At 38.1% G+C, this 18,438-nt stretch overlaps 1 protein-coding gene across 5 annotated transcripts in view; it reads left to right on the forward strand.

The window, feature by feature from the left end:
* LOC104106193 (protein PTST homolog 3, chloroplastic) overlaps positions 1-8,333 on the forward strand; it is a 30,048-nt gene extending 21,715 nt beyond the window's left edge. For 2 of the 5 annotated variants that reach the window (XM_009614682.4, XM_009614683.4), the window contains exons 3-13: positions 1,546-1,682; positions 1,772-1,981; positions 2,730-2,943; positions 3,575-3,638; positions 3,729-3,779; positions 3,918-3,971; positions 4,426-4,545; positions 4,876-5,042; positions 5,854-5,905; positions 7,022-7,155; positions 7,917-8,333. In XM_009614682.4, coding sequence (XP_009612977.1) covers positions 1,546-1,682; positions 1,772-1,981; positions 2,730-2,943; positions 3,575-3,638; positions 3,729-3,779; positions 3,918-3,971; positions 4,426-4,545; positions 4,876-5,042; positions 5,854-5,905; positions 7,022-7,120 — 1,168 coding nt within the window. In that variant the 3' untranslated portion in view covers positions 7,121-7,155; positions 7,917-8,333. Of the gene's footprint in view, positions 1-1,251; positions 1,336-1,545; positions 1,683-1,771; positions 1,982-2,729; positions 2,944-3,574; positions 3,639-3,728; positions 3,780-3,917; positions 3,972-4,425; positions 4,546-4,875; positions 5,043-5,853; positions 5,906-7,021; positions 7,156-7,916 lie in introns of all 5 variants that reach the window. The other 3 variants (XM_070179711.1, XM_070179712.1, XM_009614684.4) reach the window with 3 other exon arrangements.
* Positions 8,334-18,438: the final 10,105 nt, after the last annotated feature.

An 18,438-nucleotide genomic window follows, 5' to 3' on the forward strand; every position in this document is an offset into this window, starting at 1 on the left:
CTCCCAATACTTAAGTTAATAACTCCTTTTAAGAAGTAAACTGAATTGAGGCAAAGAGAGGACATAGAAATGTACATGTAAGAGCTGTAGTGCATCCATAGGTCGTTATGAGAATGTATGCGTGTTGTTGATTCTTTATATTGCCTTCTATTTTCATTTTTCTTTGTTGTTCGTCTCTTGTATATGGACCTCTCTGTTCTAACAAAGGGAACTTGACAAAGTGCAAACAACTTATCTCAACTATTTGATTGGAGTCCCAATAGGCTTGGTGTTAAGAAAGAATCTCTTGCACGTGTGTGAAGAGACTAAAAAACTTGCGAAGCACGCACCTCAATAACCCTGCCTGTGTGAATTAACGAACTTAGAAGTACAAGTGTACAACCAGCTTAAGCTGGTTTTCCACCTATTTTTTAGTGTTCGGCCATTTCTAGCAAAGTATAAAGGACATATTAATTGCCGATTTGGGGTTCTGATGGAATATACTGCAAGGTTGGCTAGAGATTTCTTGTAAAAGTAGTAGCCCTACTGAGTTCATAATGAGAACATTTTCATCATTGAGTCGTTTGGACTCTTATGTATTATTCTCATCATGAACATAAGGGAAGAGTCTTATGAGATGCAAATCTCGTGTACGGTTTTGAAACGGAGATACTATCATCCATAACCAGTAAGTAGTTGTGCTTGTGTAGTGGTTTTAAGTTCCTTGGTTTGTGTTCTAATAGTAACAATAATCTTTAGCACATTGGTTTTTGTTCTAATAGTAACAATAATCTTTAGCACACAGCAGTCAATGCAGTGCTGATTCCTGGCGGATCAGGTAATCTTCCTATAAACTCCATTTCTAAAAACCCAGCAATCATAGACTGAGTTGGTTTATTTAGTCTTGAGTTTCCAGCTGGCCAGTTTGGCAATTTTCCATGCAGTGCGAGGTGGCGGTTATCCTTTTTTGGAGGATAAATGGATTTGAATCATTCTTTTGTTTGTAATGAGTTGATGGTTGATATTAATGAGACTTGTTGTAACATGGAAGTCACTTGTGTTCTAAACTGCATTGGTTGGGGTGGTTTCTTGAACTTGTGCTCGATTCGCTTGTGTCTCTTTAGAGCTTGATTCCACTTGTATGAACTTTAATACAGTCGCCCAACACCACCATTTTTCTTACCTCAATGTAATGTTACTGCAAAAACTTCTGCTAAAGTGTAAACACTTAATTTTTTTGGGGTTTTAAGTTTTTAAGAACCGGATTTTTAGGGACATTTCTGCAAGAAGAATATGGGCCAAGCATGCTAATGGTTTGGTGCATTAGATCCTGGATTATTATACAAGAAATAACAGGTGAAGTTATGACTATGGAATAGACGCATTACTTGAATAACTAGAATAAAAATAATGAGAGTTATACTTCATCAAGCAAGCTATTTGCTGTTCCGTACTTCTTTCTCTCTCTCTCTCTCTCTCTCTCACACACACACACACACACACACACACAGAGGTCAAGAAACAAGTTTAAGCTTTAGCTATGTGGTTTTCTCATACATTCTACAGGCAAGACCTTGCTAATATTGTTAGAAGAAGAGGGTATAAACTTCTCAGGGAGCTTCTCTCAACTTCCAAGCCACCAAACTATGAGGAGTGCAGTGGAGAGGATGGCCTTGTTGAAAAAAGTGAAGATGAATCGTTAGGTCAGCAGTTCTTGGTCCTTGTGTATTTTAGGTTGTAACAGCATACCCCATTTTGAATTTTTCTGATTGACAACCTGCGAATTTAAAAGGTCAGGATGGAAAGATGATAGACATGGCTCATGATGTTTCCTTACCAAATGAAGCGTCTGCAGTAGATGAGTACACGAATGATGCAAACAATGACAGAATGCTGAACTCTGATGAGCAAAATTCTAGTGATCAAGAACCTTCAGGCTATTCCTCCTTGGAAGAAAAGGTGGCCAATTTTATTCAGAATGGAGAACTGGATAGTGTAGAGGGTAAGTGATGCTACTCGAGTATACTTACCTTTAATTGCATGGAAAGTGCACTTGCTACTTTTTGTTCAACAGAAACAAGTTATACATGTTCGTCCATATCCCACTCTCCAGTCACCTATATATACTGGACCTCATAGGTGCTCCAGAAGTTAAGTAAAAAACAATAATCATGTCTCATTTGTACAAAACTGTTTTCTACCCCTTTGAACGCTCTCCTAATTTCTTTCCCTCCAATTTAAGCTATGACGTGACATTGTTCTTCCCTAGCGAACCAACCTATACACAAATTCTGACAATCATCAAATCAGCTGCAGATACTCTTTATTTATTTATGTAACTTTCTTCTACTCCTATAAATTTGATACTATAATCTCCTTAGAATGAGATAGGGAGTTATCTTTACCTATATCTTCCAGAATCAGTATGTTCATGTTTCATGTGCGTTCTTATTTGATTTTCTGCAAAAAGCTACCCTTGGGCCTTGATGGATTAAGACTTACATCTTCCCCTTGCCAAATATAAAAACGTTCACCTAATAATTATATCTCTAGTAGCATTAGTTGTGATGCATACTGTATCTGCTGTTCTCATATGCTAGTTTCCAGTTACTAATCTTTGCCACTGGCTAAGGCCTTGGATAAACTGTTAAGTTCTGGTGATGTGAGCTTGAGTAAATCTGTCGGGTTCTAAAATGAGATCCAAAGAGTTTGTGTAAATCTAACTGCTTTGTTTCTGCTTGATTTTTCAGATAGTAGCTTTGAAATTTTCAATGAAAGAGGTTTCGAGCAAGTGGTGGGATCTGTTGTAGGGCAGAATGTTGTAAAAACAGAATCTACTACTCCTAAGGAGCATAAAGATTTTGTTCTCTGTAACGATAATGGTGCTGAGATATTTAATGGAAATTCCATGCCACCATCAACCCAGCATGCTGAACATCCTAGCGGGCAGAGTTTCCGAATGAGGTATGCATTTCTTGCAATATTTATGCTTTCATCTGAGCTTATAGGTTCTTCATTTTCCACTGGGCTTTTAGTAAACTATCTTTGGGTTCTTCATTGGCATCGCTTCATCTTCTGCTATTGTGTTTAGCAATATATAGTCATGCTTTGAAATAGTCAGTATATATAAGTCCTTTATGTGGCTCATTCATAACCCTCAGGGGTTGGCCTGGTGGCAATTGACTTGAGCCTTGGGGTTTTCTCCCTTTCAAGGTCTCAAGTTCGAAACCCACTGGGTGCAAACAATTTCTGAGGGCCATCGGACTGGGTAAAACCTGAATTAACCGTGGTGCACTTGCGGGAAACTCCTTGCCGAGGGCCTGTGCACCCCGGGATTAGTCGGGGCTCAAAGAGACTTGGACACCCGGTGCAAATCAAAAAAAATGTGGCTCATTCATGCTGATTCAATAATCCACCTTGATGTTTTTCCACACAATCAACAAGCCGATAACTTTTTCTTCTTTGAAAAGTTCAGATTTCCTGTCAGCTTCTTGTCTGTGAATTGTATGTTTTTTCACTGGTTCTAAGATTACACATCAGATATTAAACAAAGATGCTTCTTGTTCTGTTATCTGAATGCACCTTGATTTTGCAGGAATAATAGTCTTTCAACTGAAGACTTAACCATGACTGAAGGGAGAAATAGTGCTGATGTTGAGGTGCTAAAATTCTTCATTCTGATTGTTTGCTTTTTATTTGATGCCACTCTTGACTTGGAATTTCCTTTGCCTAAACATTTTATCTGTTAGCCCCAAAAAGTGGAGAATCAAGCTGAAATTATTCGTCTCAAGTTCATGCTGGTACCACTCTTTGGATAATTTACTGTTGAAATTTTGCTTACCCTACTCGGCTTCAATTTTCCTTTTGTTCAGAGCTTTTTATATATATTTTTTCCATAAGAATGACCAATGCCTTGAATGGTTTTTTGCTGTTCTTAGCATCAGAAGGAGCTGGAGTTAACTCACCTGAAGCAGCAGATTGAAGAGGAAAAGGTATAATTTTTCGTCTTACTCCCCCCTATTGTTCAGGAGTAGTGAGTATTTTTCTTTTTCAAGTGACGGCGAGAATGAAGATAAATTTTTCTGCGTTGCAAACATGTTGCCACTCAGTTGCCATCCTTCTATGTCATCATAACTATTGGCTTATGAACTCTCATGCTCAGTTTCTTCAATACATCTTGTAATGTATTAACTGTTACTTGACATTTTGATGACACCATCTATACACAATTAACACAATTCAACAAACTATGGGAAGGACCATTGGGTAATGGAAACTTGACTGTTCTTTCTTTTGGACTTGCTGTGGCATCTGAATTGAACTGTAGTTTATTCTTGCTGCTGATACTATTGGACTTGCTGTGGAATATTGTAACATGTTACTCAAATGAACAATTGGTTCTTCATGAAGTAGCAAAGTGTAATTTTCTTAATTTTCTACTTCCAGTGTTTACTGTCTAGTCTGCAAATCAAAGCTGAAAGAGAAATCAGCGAAGCACAAAGACGTATTTCAGAAAAAGATGCAGAGCTAAATGCTGCTGAAGATAGCCTTTCAGGACTGAAGGAGGTATTCAAGCAACTTCTTGTATCAACACTTCTTGGATTTCAAGATTCTTGGCTACAACAACCAAAATATAATATAAAAGATTATTGGGAAATTGCTACAGTTTATACGGAAGGTTTTATGAACTTCACTAGGTATATCTACCAGAAGTTTTCAAAGATGTTGGCTTCATTAAAGCTAATATCATTTAAAGAATAAAAAGCATGATAATTTGTTGCTGAAGCGTGAGTTAGGCTGATCAGGGTAGTGTATTTGATACAGCAGAAGCAGTGTTATCTTGATATTTACTGGTGGAGCTATGGCTTATTGATATAGTACATTTATCTCTGTTAGGTTGAAATTCAGTATTGGGCGGATGGGGAAAGTGTTGAGGTGGCTGGCAGCTTCAACGGGTGGCATCATAAAGTAAAAATGGAACTACAAGCATCATCCACCATTATAGATCCCATTGACCAAGATATACAAACATCATCAGATACAATAGATCCCATTGACATGAGGTTTTTATTATGTCTATTTCTTCATCTTTTGGGTGATTTTTAATGTATCACTGTCAATTATATTTAGTTTCTGACTTGGATACGGTATTGTATTTAGGTTATTTCTTATTCATCTCTTCCAATTATTTTGGGACTATTTATGCACATTGCTTAGTTTGGCACTGGTCTTAGGATATTCATGGCCGAAGGCTTGTGAACTTGATATTTTGCCATCTAATATTAGCAAAGAGCTATAAGGTAAAAGCTTTTGTAAAGAAGAGATGTTGGGAATGATTTCCTCGCTTATTCCCTCAATCATGTTGGGGTTTGAATAGTGTCTCATGTCAAACATCATGTTGTTTTCCTTGGTCCTTTGGTCGGGTAGGTGCCAAATTTCAAACAAATTATAATTGCCTGCCACCCCCACCCCCCCCACCCCACCCAATTTTGCCAAGTCCACAAATATTATCGGGTGCTAATCTGCTATGTTGTGCGGACTCTCCAAAATGCTGCCGCACCCGTGTCCGATCCTCCAAAAATACACTACTTTAGAGTATCCGGCACGCACCCGGCAATATTTTCAGAGAGTCCAAGCAACATAGCTAATTTGTACTTGGCTTCTCGGTTCCTGATAGACTTGAATTATTTCTTATTTTTTGAGTCTTCATGTATTTTCATTTGTTTACAATAGTAATTTAAATATGTAAATGCAGAAGCAGAGATCTATGGACAATCCTCTGAGTGATAGTTAGTCTGTTTAGATATTAACCTCAACCTCCTTTGTTACTGCTACTGTAATATTATGAATAACATGATAAAGGATTCTTTCCAGGAAGCCTCGACTATGGAAAACCGTGTTATGGCTGTATCCAGGGATATATGAGGTACATTATCTACAAACTACAATATGCTAAAGCAATAAAAGCTGGCTGCGCAGTCATTTCTCTCCTCATAGTTGTACTTGGAATAAGTAACTTGGCTTCTGCTTGTCATGCATTTGTTGTCTATAGACAATCTATTTGGTGATTATTAGTTGATCTTTAGAAGATCTTAAACTCTAAGCTCATTTGTTGGTATTCTTCGCCGAGTCATATTCATAACTTTGCAGTCAGGAGGGGTGCAGGCAAGTGAATTCGAGAATTGAGGTTGAGTAAAACTAATAACCACAATGGAGTTTTATTCATAGAATGTGATGATAAAATAAACGTTGTATTTTTCTGACAGTAATAAATTAGATTCAGCACTTGTTTCTGTGGTATGATTTTTGTCTTCGATATGCTCAATCAGTTGCTAGAAGAAAGAAAATGATGTTACTTGGTTAGATTTTACATAGTCAGTGAAATATATGAATATTCAGACTATTAAGTCGGAAGCAAAAAACAATCATTAGAAGTGTATCCAGTTTATTTTAAGTCCTAAAACAAACAGAGATCCAGGGGTGGTATGCTCCAGTTTGCTATTTTTGGAGTAGGATCATTGAATCTATTTTCAGATTGTCATTGAGGTGAAATCCACAAACCAAAATACTATTGAAATTCTCCTTTCCCACCTCGACAGACACACGCATGTACAAAGAGAAAAGGGCAATGAAAATGAACGAAGGAAATAGATGGAAGAAAAGAGACTGACTTCTCAGAGTCAATTGAAGGGGTCCACTAAATTCTTTGCCCATTTCTGACATCATAGTTCTATGATTAAAGTGCAGCCATTGTGCTTACTGATTTTGATTTTAGGAAGAAGTTTACTGCTATAATGGTTCTGGAATGAATCTTCCCATTTACTCCAGAAAAATCAAATTTCATTACTCCTCCTTAACTTTTAATAGTCTGACAATCTCACTTAAGCAAGGACTTCTTAATTTAGAACGTCCTACAACGAGCAAGCAAGTTTAGTTCTCTGATAAGTTTCTACCATTTTTATTCAATTACAGCTTTTCTGTTCTCCTGCTTTATAGATGTTTGATTGTGTCTTACATTGTTCAACGACTTTATTTCCTACAGATAAAATTCGTTGTTGATGGCCACTGGACAACTGATCCCCAAATGGAGTCTGTTACAAGAGGTGCAATACAAAATAATGTACTACGTGTTGATAGATGAGTTGGGCTATTGCATTCCCACATGCACATACAGAGGTACCTTAGTAGTTTCTTCCAACAATTATCAGTTAGAGCCAACATTCCGTTTCTTTGTTTGTCTTTGTTTACAACCCTCCCCTCCCTCACCCGGTCGGAATGCCACTGACTCTATTTCTATCTTTGGAAATTGGTGGTATTACGGTTGTCAGTATATTTGTGGCATCTTTCTTATTGCTTGGCTCTTGAAGATCATAACAAAAAGAACTTAGCTATAGGCCTAAGATTTCTTATATCCTTCATTGTGGGCATTGTTTGCTAACTGTTTGATCAGGGATAGGAGCCCTTGCTCAAATTGATAATTGTGTCAGTTGCTTGAGTTTGTTAAGTAACTTTGTCAAGCCATCATTTACCATAGTAGATTATTATTTACTCGCTAATTGTATAAGTTGAGGTTGATATTGGGCTTAATTTCTCCTTATTTTTTAAAATTCAGGATGCTTAATGATGCAGTTAAAGCTATCCTTTTTATTTCGATGAATTATACTTGGTGTCCTAATTGCCTCACCAATTTACAGAATCTTTTCGCTTTCTTATTCAGATGATAACATGCCAACACCTATCTCAGTAACCAATTCTTGACTACAATTTGCTGTGACATATTTGTTTTAGTAAATATAATTAGAAATACTAGTGGCAGTTAAGATATGCTCGCTCTTTTAATTTGTATAAGCTTCGATTTTCTTAGACTTCTTCCTAACATTTGCTAACATCTTATCGCCCCACCCTCCCCCTAAACGTGGCGCACCTCTTCCCTGCAGACGATGGCCATCAGCAGGAAGATTATGCAGTCCACGGATCATGTTGCATTTATGTTGTTGCAAATCAATGAGCTGATCCATGCAACTTGAAGGTCACGTGCTTCTTCTACTTGTAATCGCCTCAACCCATTTGAAGACCGGGGAAGTGGACTACTTGCACAACTCAACAGCTGCTGTTGAAAATGTCTAGTTTTTGCCTGTAGAGTTCTTATATGCACATAGTTGAGCCAGGGGCAACAAAATGTAGCCCAGTAGGATGATTTTTTATATAGTTGCCTGCGAATGGAACTGTATAGGAGGATATTTACCTACAAATTATTATCATTGATTGTACAGTAGTGAAATCTTTGCATGCCTCCTATGTTAACATTTTTTTTGTTGTTAATTTTAAACATAAACAGAACTAGTATTCAGCAATTTTTTTGTTCAAAGATTGCTTAACCAAATTGTGCCTGGGATCTCCACATTAAACTAGAGGTAGGAAGCAAACATGAATGAGGGACAGGTAGCTAAAAATGGTAGAAATGACACCACACAGCCACTCTAAACGGTTTCTATTTAGGAATTAACCAGTGCGTCTTGAATCTTCAATTCTAGAGTCTAATTCTAAAATTTTCGCCTTGAAACTTGGTCCATCATCTTGTGTTATATGTCCTTTTTTCTTTTCTTTCTTTTAGAGTTAAGTTTTTGGAGCATAACTGTTTGTCATATATGATAATAGTTGATTAAGTAGTTAATCTTTTTGAAAATCATTTGGTATTCAAAACTCATTGACTTTGACTAATTCGATTCACATCAGATAGCTCCATTGAGGAAAGTAAAACACTCTTTATGAGAAGTTTTTCATTTTCTATATTGGCTGTCGCCAGAGCGACTTGAAACATTTTCCATTCAAAGCGCTCAAGCTTGAGACAACTAATTAAATGAAGGAATCTCAATCATATCATCACATTTATTGATGATGCTTAATTCTTTTTTTTGGGTGGAGTGTTCATTAGGTCATTCTTTATGGTCCCGCAAAATTTAAAAAATTCGGAGCCTTCATGCAGATGACGTGGACTATAGCGCACGAAAATTTGGAAATCTTGCTAAATTCTTGTTTTATGGCCCTGGAACGCCAAAAACCGAGGAACAGTCATGGCGAAACGATGACTATTATTCATTAGGTCATTTTTTATGGTCCCGCAAAATTTTAGGGGATTCGGAGCCGGTCGCCAAATTCATGCAGATGTCGTAGAATATAGCACACGAAAATTTGAAAATCATGTTGAATTCCAGTTTTATGGCCCTAAAATGCCAAAAAAGAGGCACGGTCATGGCGAAGCGATAATTATTATCCATTAGGTCATTTTTTATGGTCCCGCAAAATTTTAGGGGATTCGGAGCCGGTCGGCCGAATTCATGCAGATGGCGTGGACTATAGCACATGAATTTTTTTAAAATCTTGCTAAATTTCTGTTTTATGGCCCTAAAATGCGAAAAAATAAGGAATGATCATGGCGAAGCGATGACTATTGTTCGTTAGATCATTTTCGATGGTCCAGCAAAATTTTAGGCGCTTCAGAGCCGGTCACCCGAATTCATGCAGATGACATGGACTATAGCATACGAAAATTTGAAAATGATGTTGAATTCCTATTTTATGGCCCTAAACGCCAAAAAAACGAGGAACAATCAAGGGAAAGCGATTGCTATTTTTCATTAGGTCATTTTTATGGTCCCATAAAATTTTAGGGGATTCTGAGTCCGTTGTCCGAATTCATGCAGATGGCATGGACTATAACACACGAAAATTTAAAAATCGTGCTGAATTCTAATTTTATGGCCCTAAAACGATAAAAAATGAGGAACATCATGGTGAAGCGATGTCAATTGTTCATTAGGTCATTATTGATGGTCCCACAATTTTTTTGGCTATTCAGAGCCGGTCGCCCGAATTCATGCATATGGCGTGGACTATTCACGAAAAATTAGAAATCGTGCTTAATTCTTTTTTTATGACCCTAAAACGCCAAAAAAGAGGAACGGTCATGTCGAAGCGATGACTATTGTTCATTAGGTCATTTTTTATGCTCCCGCAAAATTTAAGGCTATTCGGAGCTGGTCGCCCGAATTCATGTAGTTGACGTGGATTATAGCAGACGAAAATTTGAAAATCGTGCTTAATTCCTGCTTTATGGCCCTAAAACGCCAAAAATGAGGAACGATAATGGCGAAACGATAATTATTATTCATTAGATCATTTTTTATGGTCCCACAAAATTTATGGCTATTCGGAGCAGGTCGCCCGAATTCATGCATATGGCGTGGACTATACACGAAAATTTAGAAATCGTGCTAAATTCTTATTGCCCTTAAACGCCAAAAAATGAGTAACAGTCATGGCAAAGCGATGATTATTGTTCATTAGGTCTTTTTTTTTATGGTTCCACAAAATTTTAGGTGATTCAGAGCCGGTCGCCCGAATTCTTGCAGGTGGCGTAGACTATAGCACATGAAAATTTAGCAATCATCTTGAATTCCAGTTTTATGGCCCTAAAACACAAAAAACAAAGTAACGGTCATGGCGAGTGATGACTATTGTTCATTAGATCATTTGATGGTCCCATAAATTTTACACGATTCGTAGACGGTCGCCTGAATTCATGCAGATGGCGTGGACTATAGCACACGAAAAATTAGAAATCGTGCTAAACTCTCGTTTTATGGCCCTAAAATGCCAAAAATCGAAGAACGGTCATGGCAAAGTGATGATTATTATTCATTAGGTCATTTTTGATGGTCCCGTAAAATTTTAGGGGATCTGGATCCAGTCGCCCGAACTCATGCAGATGGCATGGACTATACCATATAAAACTTTTTGAAATCATGCTGAATTCCTGTTTTATGGATCCAAAACGTCAAAAAATGAGGAACGGTCATGGCGAAGCGATGACTATTGTTTGTTAGATTATTTTTGATGGCCCCAAAAAATTTTAGGTACTTCAGAGCCTGTTGCCCGAATTCATGCAGATGACATGGATTATAACATACGAAAATATGGAAATCATGCTGAATTCCTATTTTATGGCACTAAATGCCAAAAAAAAAACGAGGAACGATCATGGTGAAGCGATGACTATTGTTCATTAGGTCATTTTTTATGGTTCTGCAAAATTTTAGGGGATTCTGAGCCGGTTGTCCGAATTCATGCAGATGGCGTGGACTATGGCACACGAAAATTTGGAAATCGCGCTGAATTCCAGTTTTTGGCCCTAAAACGGCAAAAAAATAAGGAACGGTCATGGCGAAGCGATGACAATTGTTCATTAGGTCATTACTGATGGTCCCATAAAATTTTAGGCTATTCGGGGGAGAACCCCATGATCCTTCCGTGTGGAAGGGTTGCCCGAATTCATGTAGATGGCGTGGACTATACACGAAAATTTGAAAATCGTGCTTACTTCTTGTTTTATGGCCCTAAAACGCTAAAAATGAGGAACGGTCATGTCGAAGTGATAACTATTATTCATTAGATCATTTTTTATGGTCCCGTAAATTTTCAAGCGATTCGGAGCCGGTCGCCCGAATTCATGTAGATGACGTAGCACACAAAAATTTGAAAATCGTGCTTAATTCCTGTTTTATGGCCCTAAAACGTCAAAAAAGAGGAATGATGATGGTGAAGCGATGACTATTATTCATTAGGTCATTTTTTATGGTCTCGCAAAATCTTAGGGCATTCGAAGGTGGTCGCCCGAATTCATGTCAATGGCGTGGACTATATCACACGAAAATTTGGGAATCGTGGTGAATTCATGATTTATGGCCCTAAAATGCCAAAACATGAGAAACGAACATGGTGAAGCGATGACCATTGTTTACTAGGTCATTTTTAATGGCCCCGAAATTTTTTAGAGGATTCAAAGCCGGTCATCCGAATACATACAGATGACGTGAACTATAGCGCACGAAAATTTAAAAATCATGCTGAATTCTTGTTTTATGCCAAAAAATAAGGAACGGTCATTGCGAAGCGATGCCCATAGTTCATTAGGTCATTTTTTATGGTCCCATAAAATTTGAGGGGATTCGGAGACGGGTTCCCGGATTCATTTAGCTGGCGTGGAGTATAGCACACGAAAATTTAAAAATCGTGTTAAATTCTTATTTTATCGCCCTAAAATGCCAAAAAATGAACACGGTCATGGCGAAGCAATGATGTCATTTTTTATGGTCCCACAAAAATTTAAGGGATTTAGAGCCTGTTGCCTGAATTCATGCAGACGGCGTGGACTACAGCACACGGAAATTTGGGAATCGTGTTGAATTCCTGTTTTATAGCGCAACGCCAAAAAATGAGGAACGGTCATGGCGAAGAGATTACTATTGTTCATTAGGTTATTTTAATGGTCTCGCAAAATTTTAGTGGATTCGTAGCCGGTCGCCCGAATTCATGCAGATGGCGTCGACTATAAGCACATGAAAATTTGGATATCGTGCTGAATTCCTGTTTTATGGCCCTAAAACGCCAAAAAAATGAGGAATCGTCATGGCGAAATGATGACTATTGCTTATTAGGTCATTTTTGATGGATCTGTAAATTATAGGGATTTGTTGTCAGTCGCCCAATTTCATGCAGACGACGTGGACTATAGCACACGATAATTTGAAAATTGTGTTGAATTACTATTTTATTGCCATAAAACACCAAAAAAGAGGAACGGTCATGGCGAAACTATCACTATTATTTATTATGTCATTTTTATGGCCCCACATAATTTTAGGGGATTCGAAGGCGGTCGCCCAAATTCATGCAGATGGCGTTATAGCACACGAAAATTTGAAAATCGTGCTGAATTTCTGTTTTACAAAAAAAAAATGAGGAACGGTCAAGGCGAAGCTATGACTATTATTTATTATGTATTTTTATGACCCCGTAAAATTTTAGGGGATTTGAAGCCGATCGCCCGAATTCATGTAGATGGTGTGAAATATAGCACATGAAAATTTGAAAATCGTGCTGAATAACTGTATTGTGGCCCTAAAACGAAAAAAAATAAGGAATGGTCATGGCGAAGCGATGCCTATTGTTCATTAGGTCATTTTTGATGGTCCAACAAAATTTTAGAGGATTCTGAGCCGGTTGCCCGAATTTAGGCAGATGACGTGGACTATAACACACAAAAATTTGAAAATCATGCTAAATTCTAGTTTGATGGCCCTAAAATGCTAAAAAATGAGGAACGGTCATGACAAAGCGATGACTATTGTTTATTAGGTCATTTTTTGCTGGTCCGAAAAATTTTAGGCGATTCGGAGACGGTCGCCCGAATTTATGCAAATGCCGTGGGTTATACACAAAAATATAAAAATCATGCTTAATTCCTATTTTATGGCCCTAAAATGCCCAAAACGAGGAACGGTTATGGCGAAGCGATGACTATTGTTCATTAGATAATTTTTATGGTCCTACAAAATTTCAGGCGATTGGAAACCGGTCGCCTGAATTCATGCAGATGGCGTGGATTAAAGCACACAAAAATTTGAAAATCAAGCTTAAAAGCACACAAAAATTTGAAAATCAAGCTTAATTAATATTTTATGGCCCTAAAATGCCTAGAAAAGAGGAACGGACACGGCGAAGCGATGACTATTGTTCATTAGGCCATTTTTTATCGTCCCGCAATATTTTAGGGGATTTGGAGCCGGTCGCCTGATTTCATGCGAATGCCGTGGACTATAACACTTGAAATATTTTCAAATCATGCTGAATTCCTGTTTAGTGACCCAAAAACACCAAAAATGAGGATTGATCATTAGGTCATTTATATGGCCCCGCAAAATTTTAAGTGATTCGGATCCGCTTGCTCGAATTCATTGAGACGGCGTGGACTATAGCATACAGAAGTTTTCGAAACCGTGCCGAATTCCTTTTATAAGGCCCTAAAATGTCAAAAAATGAGGAACAATCATGGAGAAATGATGACTATTGTTCATTAGAACAATATGTGATGGTCCCGCAAAATTTTAGGCGCTTTAGAGATGGTCGCCCGAATTTATGCAGATGACGTGGACTATAGCACACGAAATTTTAGAAATCATACTGAATTCCTATTTATGGCCCTAAAACGCCAAAAAATGAGGAACGGTCATGGAGAAGTGATAACTATTATTCAATAGGTCATTTTTTCTAGTCTCGTATAATTTTAGGGGATTCTGAGCCGATCGCCCGAATTCATGCAGATAGCGTGGACTATAGCGTAATAAAATTTAGAAATCGTATTGAATTCCAATTTTATGGCCCTAAAATGCCAAAAATAAGGAACGGTCATGGAAAAGTGATGACAATTGTTCATTAGGTCATTTTTTATGGTCCAGCAAAATTTCAGGTGAATCAGAACCGGTCGCCCGAATTCATGCAAATGGTGTGGACTATAGCACACAAAAATTTGGAAATCGTGCTTAATTCCTGTTTTATGTACCTAAAATGCTAAAAACAAGGAACGATTATGGCGAAGCGATAACTATTATTTATTAGGTCATTTCTTATGGTCCCGCAAAAGTTTAAGGGATTCGGAGCCAGTCGCCACAGTTCATGCAGATAGCGTGGACTATATAAAGCACACAAAAATTTGAAAATCATGTTGAATTCCTGTTTTATGGCCCTAAAACGCCAAAAAATAGGAAACTGTCATGACGAAGCGATGACTATTATTCATTATGTCATTTTTTATGGTCCTGCAAAATTTTAGTGAGTCGGTCATCTGAATTCAAGCACATGGCGTGAACTATAGCATACGAAAAATTAGAAATCGTTCTGAATTCCTGTTTTATGCCGAAAAACGAGGAACAGTCAAGGCGAAGCGATGACTATTGTTCATTAGATCACTTTTATGGTCCCACAAAATTTTAGTATATTCGAAGACGGTCGCCCGAATTCATGTAGATGGCGTAAACTATATAGCACACAAAAATTTGGAAATCATGTTGATTTCCAATTTATGGCCCTAAAACGCCAAATAACGAGGAACGGTCATGGCGAAGCGTTGACTATTGTTCATTAGGCCATTTTTTATGGTCTCACAAAATTTTAGGCGATTCGGAGCTGGTAGCCTAAATTCATGCATATGGAGTGGACTATACACAAAAATTTAAAAATCATGCTAAATTCCTATTTTATGGCCCTAAAACGCTACACAACGAGTAACCTCATGGCGAAGCGATGACTTATTCATTAGTTCATTTTTATGGTCCCTCAAAATTTCAGGCGAATCGGAGCTGGTCACCTTAATTCATGCAGATGGCGTAGATAATAACACACGAAAAATTAGAAACCGTGCTTAATTCCTGTTTTTGGCCCTAAAATGCCAAAAATCGAGGAATGATTACGGTGAAGTGATGACTATCGTTCATTAGGTCATTTTTTATGATGCCGCAAAATTTTAAGGGATTCGGAGCCGATCGCCAAAATTCATGCAAATGACGTGGACTATAGTACACAAAAATATTAAAATTGTACTAAATTCCTGTTTTATGACCCTAAAACGCCAAAAAATGGGGAACGATTATGGTGAAGCGATAACTATTGTTCATTAGGTCATTTTTTATGATCCCACAAAATTTTAGGGAATTCGAAGCCGGTCGTTTTAATTGATGCAGATGACGTGAACTATAACACACGAAAATTTAGAAATGGTGTTGAAATCTAGTTTTATGGTCTTAAAATGCCAAAAACGATGAATGTTCATGGCGAAGCTATGAGTTTTGTTCATTAGGTCATTTTTTATGGTCCCATAAAATTTTAAGGGATTCTGAGCCGATCGCCCAAATTTGTACAGATGGTGTGGATTATAGCATACAAAAATTTGAAAATCGTGATGAATTCAAGTTTTATGACCCTAAAACCCCAAATAATGGGGAATGATCTTGGCGAAGCGATGAACATTGTTCATTAGGTCATTTTTGATGGTCCCGCAAAATTTTAGGGGATTCAGAGTCGATCGCCCAAATTAATGCAGATGGCATAGACTATAGCACACAAAAATCTGGGAATCGGTCAAAATTCCAGTTTTATGACCCTAAAATGCCAAAAAATGAGGAACGGTCATGGCGAAGTGATGACTATAGTTCCTTAGGTCATTTTTGATAGGCCGTCAAAAGTTTAAGCTCTTCGGGTCCGATCGCCCGAATGCATGCAGATGGCGTGTGCTATACACAAAAATTTGGGAATCAGGCGGAATTTCAGTTTTATAGCCCTAAAACGCCAAAAAATGAGGAACAGTCATGGCAAAGCGATGAGTATTTTTTCTTAGGTTTTTTTTCTATAGGCTGACAAAATTTTAGGCGTCTCGGATCCGGTAGCCCAGATACATGTAAATGGCGTGGGCTATAAAATACGAAATTTTGAAATAAGGCGAAATTCCAGCTTTATGGCCCTAAAACGCCCAAAAATGAGGAACAATCATGGAGAAGCGATGACTATTGTTTCTTAAGTTGTTTTTGATTGGCCGGTAAAATTTTAGGCGATTTGGGTTTGGTCGCCTCGATGCATGCAAATGGAGTGGGCTATAGCAAATAAAAATCTGGGAATCGGGCGGAATTCTAATTTTATGGCCCTAAAATGCCAAAAAATGAGGAACGGCCATGTCGAAGATATGACTATTGTTCCTTAGGTTATTTTTGATGAGCCGTCAATATTTTAGGTGATTCGGGTTCGTTCGCCTGGATGCATGCATATGGTGTGGGATATAGTACACGAAAATCTGAAAATCGTTTAGAATTCAAGTTTAATGCCCCTAAAATGCCAAAACACGAGGAACGGTCATGGCGATGTGATGACTACAGTTCCTTAGGCCGTTTTTGATGTGTCGAAATCTTTTTGGGCGATTCGGGTCTGGTCGCATGGATACATGTAGATGGCGTGGGCTAGCACATGAAAATATGGGAATCGGGCAGAATTCTAATTTTTTGGCCCTAAAACGCCAAAGAACAAGGAACAGTCATGGAGAAGCGATGATTATTATTCTTTAGGTAATTTTTGGTAGGCCAATAAAATTTTAGACGATTCGGGTTCAGTTGCCCGGATGCATGCTGTCACGACCCAAACTAACCCCTGGCGTGATGGCGCCTATCGTGGAACTAGGCAAGCTGACTCATTTCTAAAACAAACCGATATTTTCATTTCAAAGAAAATTTCAATGTTATTTAACATAAAAACCTTCGTAAAGGAGTTCAAATCAAAATAAAAGTGCGGAAAAGAAAGCCCGACATCGGGGTGTCACTATTCATGAGCATCTACTATAATCTGTCTAACAATATCAAGACTAACTCAGTCTGGAAAATAGCTAAATACAACTAAAGGAAGATAAGAGGGAGAAGAGCAGGGCTGCGATCGCCAGACAGCTACCTTACTATCCCCGGGAAAATCTGCAATCAGAACAATCAACGACCGCTACCATGTCCAGCTACACCTGGATCTGCACACAATGTGCAGGGTGTAACGTGAGTACGCTAACTCAGTAAGTAACAACAATAAATAAAGATTGAGCAGTAGTGACGAGCAATAAAGCATATAACGTTCATATCAGGAAATCTCAGTAAAATACCATATGCTTTTAAAATCAGGATTTGATTCAAAACATCTCGTTTAAACCCAGTTCCAGTAAAAAAAATCATTTAAAGATATTTTTCAACAGTTTTCAAACAGAGGAAGAAAATGCAAAGGTGAGCAAAAATGATGAAATCATAAACAGCCCCTCGGGCAAAGCATCACTCATATACAACCCCTCGGGCAAACCTCACAATCACTCATGCCTCCCAGTCATTCAGCACTCGGCACTCACACTCAGTAGGTACCTGCGCTCACTGGGGGTGTGTACAGACTCCGGAGGGGCTCCTTCAGCCCAATCGCTATATCAAGCCAAATCATGGCATAAATCACTGAGGCCCTCGGCCTATATCAAACATGATGCGGCGTGCAACCCGATCCCATAAATATGCAACATGCTGCGGCGTGCAGCCCGATCCCATAAATATCCTCACAAATTAGGCCCTCGGCCTCACTTAGTCATAAACCTCTCAAGCCACTCGGGTGTTTCAGTAAAACAGGGTGCTCAACCCAAAACAATATTTATATGCATCAAAATCGAGTAATAAAACTGAGTTATGCAGCAAACATGTATAATCATGACTGAGTATAGATTTTCAATCGAAAATAGTAAGAGGATAATAAAAATAAAATAAAACCCCTAAGGGTCCAAACAGTACTGGCACAAGGCCCAAACATGGCATTCAACTCAATTAACAGAAACTCTTTATAAAAACACATAAGTATCATATAATTTCCACAAAATATGCAACTTTATAGTTGCTACGGGACGGACCAAGTCACAATCCCCAATAGTGCACGCCCACATGCCGGTCACCTAGCATGTGCGTCACTTCAAAATAGTAGAATGATAAGAAATCCGGGGTTTCATACCCTCAGGACTAGATTTACAATTGTTACTTACCTCAAATCGGTCAAATATCTACCCCGCAA

Source organism: Nicotiana tomentosiformis, chromosome 7, assembly GCF_000390325.3.
Source record: "Nicotiana tomentosiformis chromosome 7, ASM39032v3, whole genome shotgun sequence".
Classification (NCBI taxonomy): Eukaryota; Viridiplantae; Streptophyta; class Magnoliopsida; order Solanales; family Solanaceae; genus Nicotiana; species Nicotiana tomentosiformis.